The following is a 7,689-nucleotide window of genomic DNA, read 5'->3' on the forward strand; positions in this document are numbered from 1 at the left end:
ACCATACATGGAGAACACGTTACTTTCCTCCAAAGAATCCCAGGAACTTACGTTTTGAAAAGGTTGCTAGGAATTGTAGCTCTGTGAGGAGAAAACAACTCTCCCTCTTGGCCCAGCGTGCATAAAATAAATGCATTTTGGGACACATTTCTTGGCTGCGTTGCAAAATGCAGATAAGTGCACATTTTGAAGAAAGGATGTTTCTCACTCGACATACCTGTGAATTAGGTAGGCCCGCCCTTAAATGTGAACTAACTCAAACTTTCCCCTTCTCCCTCAGTTTCTCCCTTCGTAGTTGAGGATCTGAGGGCAAGGATGAGCCACTTGAGCTCCCTGCCTTGCGCAACCCAGATAGACCCGCTGCGTTTCCACGGAGGCCCTGCTCCACTTTCAAAGGTTGCCTTGCCCTCCTCGTTAAACGTTTGCGCCAGATTTGTAGTCTGCGCCTGTCACTTCGAGTCATTATCCTCGAGATGCCTTCTGGTGTCACCGCTTCCCGGAATCAAATGGTCCGTCCTGTCACAGGAGCCTGCGCCAATTAGTTTTCGTTCGGTGAGGTTCGACCTTGAGCGCCGGAGATGCTTTTGAAAGCACTAGGTCATTTCACAGGAAGATCGTCTCTCACCAGTTTAAAAAGAATTCAAAGAGGCAGTTAAGTGCAGGAGAGAAGTTGCAAATGGCAGAAGCTGTTAGCGCAGCCTTTCCTGGAGTGGCGCATTATTTTCCATCATTCGAGGCTGCTGCTGGGTTTTTGGTTTTTTGTTTAATACAGTGGTACCTCGGGTTACAGACGCTTCAGGTTACACACTCCGTTAACCCTGAAATAGTGCTTCAGGTTAAGAACTTTGCTTCAGGATAAGAACAGAAATCGTGCTCTGGCGGCGCGGCGGCAGCAGGAGGCCCCATTAGCTAAAGTGGTGCTTCAGGTTAAGAACAGTTTCAGGTTAAGAACGGACCTCCAGAACAAATTAAGTACTTAACCCGAGGTACCACTGTAAAGGTAATAGAATCTTAGAATTGGAAGGGATCCCCAAAGGTCAACTAGTCCAACCCCCTGCAACGCAGGAATTGAAGCCCAAGGATCCCTGCCAGATGACCATCCAACCTCTGCTTAAAAAATTCCAATGAAGGAGAGTCCAACACCTAGCGAGGGAGTTTGCTCCACGGTGGAACTGCTCTTACCATCAGAAATGTCTTCCCAATGTTTAGTCATAATCTCCTGTTTGCAATTGTGTTTTGTTTTTTTAAACCGTTTTATTAGCAATTTCAACATAACAACATATCAAAACATATCATATTCAATCCCCCCTTTCCCCCCCACCCACTCAAACCCACCCGCCCCCGCCCCCAGAGACTTCCCTCAGTTCCTTCTCTCTGATTTCTCAGCACATATTATTCTCTGCATGTTATAAAATTATACAAATCCTTACATTATCTGTCTCCCATGTTATCAATCAATAAATTTGTGTATGTTTATTCAAAATCTGCCAAGGAGTCCAATTCATTTTGTTGTCTTTTTAAGTAATGTGTGAAAAGTTCCCTTTCTTCTTTAAAGTCACAGTTGTCCTTATCTCGCAGTTTGTATGTCAATTTAGCCAGTTCTGCGTAGTTCACCAATTTCTCTTGCCACTGTTCTTTTGTCGGGGTTTCCTCATTCTTCCATCCTTGCGCTATCAAGACTCTTGCCGCTGTTGTTGCATACACAAATAAATTCTTTGTTTTCCTTGGCAGGTCTTGTCCTACAATCCCTAACAAAAATGCTTCTGGTTTTTTTACAAATGTCATTTTAAACATTTTCTTCAACTCATTATATATCATTTCCCAATTTTTTAAAATTTGGAGCAGCAGAAAGCAAGCTTGATCTATCTTCTCTGTGATGGCTGCTAAGATATTTGAAGATGGCTCTCATAACTCCTTTCACTCTTCTCTGTATGGGGTTTTCTTATTTCTTTTCAGTTTGCCACCGGATTACAACAGTAAGCAGAATCTTACAGCAGCCTCCCCACCATGATCACCCAGAGGTTCTGGACTCCAATTCCCATCAGCCCCAGTCATTGAGGGGAAATACCTGTCACTCAGTGGCAGATCTGCTTTGCATGCAGAAGGTCCCAGGTTCAGACCTCAATGACATCTCCACGTAGGACTGGGAATGTCTACTGCCTGAAACTCTGGAGAGCCACTGCTAGTCAGTGTAGACAAAACTGGATTAGGTGGATTAATGATCTGACTTGGTGCAAGGCAAGGATGATGGGAGTTGTAGTCCAACACGTCTGGAGCGCATTAGCTTGGAGCCAGGCGCCATACTGGAATTCATATAGGTATGTCTTGCATTCCAGCAGGGTGGATTAATTCTGTGCTGGTCTCTCAGTCACTGCCCAGATTCTGATCTGCTTCTCTTCCCTTGGATTACCAGTTGTTAGGTGCTTGAATTGAAGATCATTCAGTAGCCTGTTTAATAAACCTGCCGTGCTAACAAGATCTGGGTGGAACCTCAAGTTTAGACAGGCAACAGCTGTTTTATTATTTATGCACATACAATTTTGTAACAAGAAAAAATAAATAAAGACAGAATTTTTTGAGGTAAACTGTTTAGAGGTCATTTGTTCAAGGAAACAGTAAATACATTCTGTTAAATAAACAATAACCTGGAAAACTGAAAAAAATAAATTCTGCGTCAATCTGACGTTTGACAACAGGACAGTTACTGGGTGTCATTCCTTTTATTTATTAAATGCCCTTCAGCGAAAGGTCCCAGAAATTCTAAAAGACAACACTAAAAACATTTTAAGACATATTACAGAGTAAGGCAGGTTCTAAAATATGTATATCATTGTCAGGTGTCAAAGTCCAGGGTAAAAAGGTTCCCTGTCTCAGTGCAAAATGGGTGTGGCCAAAGGAAGAGGGGTGTGGCTGAAGAAAAGGGGTGTGGTTAGAGAAAGGGGTGTGGCCAAATGAATTAGGGTGTGGCTGAAGATGTGGTTGTGGCTAACAGAGGGTGTGTGGCTAAAAGACTGAAGCAAAAGTAGATTCAAGAGATCTTTCTAAAACATGTCTGCCACACACTCTCTCTCTCACTTTCCAGTACGGTGTGAGTTACCGTTGTCTCCTGCGTCAGAACCAAGTCCTCCTTACAGCGCTGGAGGAACTGCAGTCCCGCTGTGCCGCCCTGAAGAAGGAGAACAGCCTGCTGGTGAGGAAGAGCTTGGGCATGGGACACCTTCCAACGAGATCAGGCAACACCAGTCTTCCCCAACCGAGTGCCTTCCAGAGGTTGTTGGACTACAGCTCCCATCAGCCCAAGCCAGCATGGCCATGTGATGCTGAGGATGATGGGATCTCTTGTCCTAAACATCTGGGAGCCACCAGGCATGTTTAGGAGAACTTCCTCCTGGCTGGCTGGAATCCCACAGTCCAGATCTTCCTCATTTTCTGACTTAAAATACTTTCACCCCACTTTATAGCAAGCTTTCTTCCAGTTGGGGGTCACACGTAATCTGTCAGGGGTCACCAGATGACTGTGGGATGGGCTTAGGTCCATGGTGGGCAGGGCCAGGGCCAAAAGGAAACACCATCTGTGCTCCTTAGGCTCACTCAGCTGGGAGCTGCTGGCTGTCAGTGTGGACAGTATAGTGGTACCTCGGGTTACAGACACTTCAGGTTACAGGCGCTTCAGGTTACAGACTCCGCTAACCCAGAAATAGTACCTTGGGTTAAGAACTTTGCTTCAGGATGAGAACAGAAATTGTGCTCCGGCAGCGCAGCAGCAGGAGGCCCCATTAGCTAAAGTGGTGCTTCAGGTTAAGAACAGTTTCAGGTTAAGAACAGACCTCCAGAACGAATTAAGTACTTAACCCGAGGTACCCCTGTACTGGGTCAGACAATGACCTGTCACCTGACTCAGTTTAAGGCAGCTTCCTTGAACCATGAGGACTGGAATCTTAGCCCAGTGGTAGAACATCTGCTTTTCAGGGGCTGGGAATGTCTGAAACCCTGGAGAGTCTCTGCCAGCCAGGGTCAATGAGCTAAACAGGCTAAGGGTCTGCCACCTCTGCCTCGTGGCAGGGCCAGCCCCAGCAATTGCTGCAGAGGACTCAAACCTCTTTCTTTCTTTCTTTCCTTCCTTCCTTCCTTCCTTCCTTCCTTCCTTCCTTCCTTCCTTCCTTCCTTCCTTCCCACCCCCTTCCCACTTCCCCTCTCTCAGCACAAGAGCTGCTTCCCAGAGACTCAGGAGAAAGTGAGGCACCTGAAGAGGAAAAATGCTGAGCTGGCTGTCATCGCCAAGCGCCTGGAGGAAAGGGCCCGGAAGCTCCAGGAAGCCAACCTGAAAGTAGTAAGTGTGGCAGACATCCCCCACCACTGGCATAGAAAACATTGAGGTGGGCAGCCCAGAGATTTGGTTTAGTAAAAGGCAGCCTCTTGTGCCCGTATCTTAGAATCATAGCATGGCAGAGTGGGAAGGTACCCCAGATGTCATCTAGCCTAACCCCCTTCATTGCAGCTAAAGAATCCCAAACATATTCCAAACCCTGCTTAAAAGCCTCGAACAAAGGAGAACCCAACACCTTCCCAGGTAGTCTGCTCCACTGTCTTGTTCTCTTTCTGCTGCAGGTCAACACCCCGGTTGCGGTGAAGGGCTCCTGTGCGGGACTCTGCAAGAAAGCACTGGCCCGCCAGCGGGCTATGGACCTGCGCGAGCAAGCCAGTGTGCTGCTGGCAAAGGACAAGCAGATCAACGCCCTGCAGCAGGAATGCCAAGACCTGCAGGCCAAAATCACGTCGGGAAAGGTGAAGGTTCCATGCTGAGACATCTTGGGTTTGGAGAGGGGTGCATTAGTGTGTGCGGAAACCAGCCTGGTGCACGGAGGCAAAATTCCCATTTGTGGCTTTGCAAACTTTTGCCTCTGCCACAAGGCCCCTGGAAAGTTGGGCCAAAAATGGTTCAGAAAGCAGCTCTCTGCGGTTTCAGACCAGGGGACTTGGCAGCCCTTTGTAGAGAGATGCTGTCAGGACTGGGCTTTCTGCATAAAGGTAAAGGTACCCCTGCCCGTACGGGCCAGTCTTGACAGACTCTAGGGGTGTGTGCTCATCTCACTCTATAGGCCGGGAGCCAGCGCTGTCCGCAGACACTTCCGGGTCACATGGCCAGCGTGACAAGCTGCATCTGGTGAGCCAGCGCAGCACACGGAAACGCCGTTTACCTTCCCGCTAGTAAGCGGTCCCTATTTATCTACTTGCACCCGGGGGTGCTTTCGAACTGCTAGGTTGGCAGGCGCTGGGACCGAGCAGCGGGAGCGCACCCCGCCACGGGGATTCGAACCGCTGACCTGACGATCGGCAAGTCCTTGGCACTGAGGTTTTACCCACAGCGCCACCCGCGTCCCTACCTTTCTGCATACAAAAAAAAGATACCCTACCCTTTCCCCAAACTTGACTTAATTCCTTTAAAAAGGGTTAATTCTGTTTGAAATGATTTTTATACAAAGTACCGAACAGCAGGCAGCAAGCGCTGCCTTTACAGTCCTTTAATTTGGAGAGGGATGCTTATCGTACTGTGTGGAGTTCTGGTTGCCTCACCTCGAAAAGGATATTGGAAAAGGGCCACCCGAATGAGAAAAGGGCCACCTGAATGACCGAGGGGATGCAGTGACTCCCCTATGAAGAAAAGTTGCAGCATTTGGGACTTTTTAGTTTAGAGAAAAGGCGAGTAAGAGGTGACGTAGAAGCTTTTTAAAATTATGCATAGCATGGAGAAAGTGGATTGAGAAAGGTTTTTCTTCCTCCCTCGTAACACTAGAACTCGTGGGCACCCAATGAAGTTGGACATGGGAAGATTCAGGACTGATAAAGTACTTCTTCATGCACTGTGTGGTTAAACTATGGAACTCCCTCCCACAGGAGGCAGGGATAGCCAACGACCTAGACACCTTTGAAAGAGGATTAGACACATTCATGGAGGAGAGAGTTTTTATGGCTATTAGCTCCAATGTCGATGCTCTGCCTCCACCGATTACCTTTTGCTGGAAACCACAGGAGGGGAGAGTTGCTTTTGTGTTTGGATCCTGGTTGCTGGTTTCCCACAATGGGCATCTGGCTGGTCACTGTGAGAACAGGAAGCCAGACTAGATGGGCCATTGGCCCGATGCAGCAATCTCTTATTATATTCCCATGTTCATTGAGGAACTGATAAACCAGCTGAGATTTCTTCAAATCTAGAAGCAACCCTATAGGTGATGGTGATGGTTTGTGTCTTCCTAGGAAGCTTCTTCTCCTTGCCTCCCCCTCCTGGACTTCCGCCACCTGCTCCGAGAGTCACAGAAGGAGGTGCTGCGTCTACAGAGGCAGATCGCCCTGAAGAATTTCAAGGCATCCCTGGGCTCTCACAGCCAGGGGTCAGGGGACGCTTCCTTGGCATCAGTCATGGGCATGGGGTCCCCTGCACCAGCCCTGCCGGCCTACTCAAATGGCTTTTCTCCTTCAAGGGTCTCACGGCAGCGAAATGTGCTGTCCTCTGCAGTGGAGGCAGTGAGGAAGGTAAACTGCTTATAGACTTGCACTTCAAACTTCTGTGCTTATTGTTAAGTCCCGCTCGTTATTATCACATTAGATGCAAGTGTACGTCCTTTCTGGTTTGCTTTGTAAATAAGACATTTGGCCAGGTTTCTTGCAGGGGGACATATATCAAGCATGTACATCAAGCATGCAATGAACGTTGGATGATTAATTAATTGAATTTGTATACCGCCCTATACCCACAGGTCTCAGGTAGTTCACAAGATAAAATCACAATGTAAAAACATATCATACATAATAAAAACAAAACAAAAACAACACAATAATCCCCCCCAATTCCCAACACATTTTAAAAGGGCGTTGGATGTCAGTCAGCCCAAAGCCTGGTTAAAGAGGAACGTTTTTGCCTGGCGCCTAAAGGTGTACTGTATAATGAAGGTGCCAGCTGAACCTCTCTGAGTTTTTATGTAGTTGTGGCTTCTGCCCTGAACTGCTAGATCCAGCGGGTGTTTTTCGACTAAGTTTTACTCAGAGCAGATGTACTGAAATTAATGTACATGACAAAGTTAGGCCCATTAATTTCAGCAGGTGTACTCTGAGTAAAACCGAATTGAAGACTGCCCAGCATCAAAACAAAAGGTACCCTCATCAGGTCTCTGTCTTGCATAAATCTAAACGTGGTGATCATTATCACAACAAGAGAAGGAATTTATCATTCTTATTACAATTAATTTATTAAGCCACCGCCTCAAGGCAATTTACACACGAAACCATGAAGAACAGTAAGATTTCAGCATTGCTTTGCCCTAAGGTAGAGTCTAAAGATGCTATCGTGGTCTCTCGGTGTGCCTGGGAACTCTGAGACACGTGAAGCCGCTTGAAGAACGTGCGAATGCTAACAAGAGAGGGAGGTTTCGTTGTGGGGTGGGGAAAGGGCTGCCAACCTCGCTTACTAGCTCCTCTGATGCCCTCGGGCGGCCCTTTCCAACCCCAGTCCGGACCCGCAGGGCCGGGATGTCCCACTGCCGGCGGAGGGGTGGAAGGAAACGCGGAGGCCCACCCTCCCGCTTGCAGCCTCCCGAGAGCGGCTCCTCCTCCCCCTCCCTTGGCGGCGAAGTGGTTCAGCCCAGCCGACCAACCCGCTCAGCCGAGGCCGAGCCAGCGCGGAGCTCTCCGTGG

The 7,689-nt window shown here is 48.0% G+C and overlaps 1 protein-coding gene across 1 annotated transcript; it reads left to right on the top strand.

Moving 5' to 3' along the window:
• The first annotated feature begins 4,614 nt into the window (after nt 1-4,614).
• On the top strand, nt 4,615-6,902 carry LOC144326602 (peripheral-type benzodiazepine receptor-associated protein 1-like). The gene is made up of 2 exons (XM_077923070.1): nt 4,615-4,785; nt 6,256-6,902. Exons 1-2 carry the CDS (start codon nt 4,681-4,683, stop codon nt 6,544-6,546), a joined length of 396 nt encoding a protein of 131 aa, XP_077779196.1. The 5' UTR covers nt 4,615-4,680; the 3' UTR covers nt 6,547-6,902.
• The last annotated feature ends 787 nt before the right edge of the window (nt 6,903-7,689 follow it).

The sequence above is a fragment of the Podarcis muralis genome, unplaced genomic scaffold (genome assembly GCF_964188315.1).
Source record: "Podarcis muralis unplaced genomic scaffold, rPodMur119.hap1.1 HAP1_SCAFFOLD_236, whole genome shotgun sequence".
Classification (NCBI taxonomy): Eukaryota; Metazoa; Chordata; class Lepidosauria; order Squamata; family Lacertidae; genus Podarcis; species Podarcis muralis.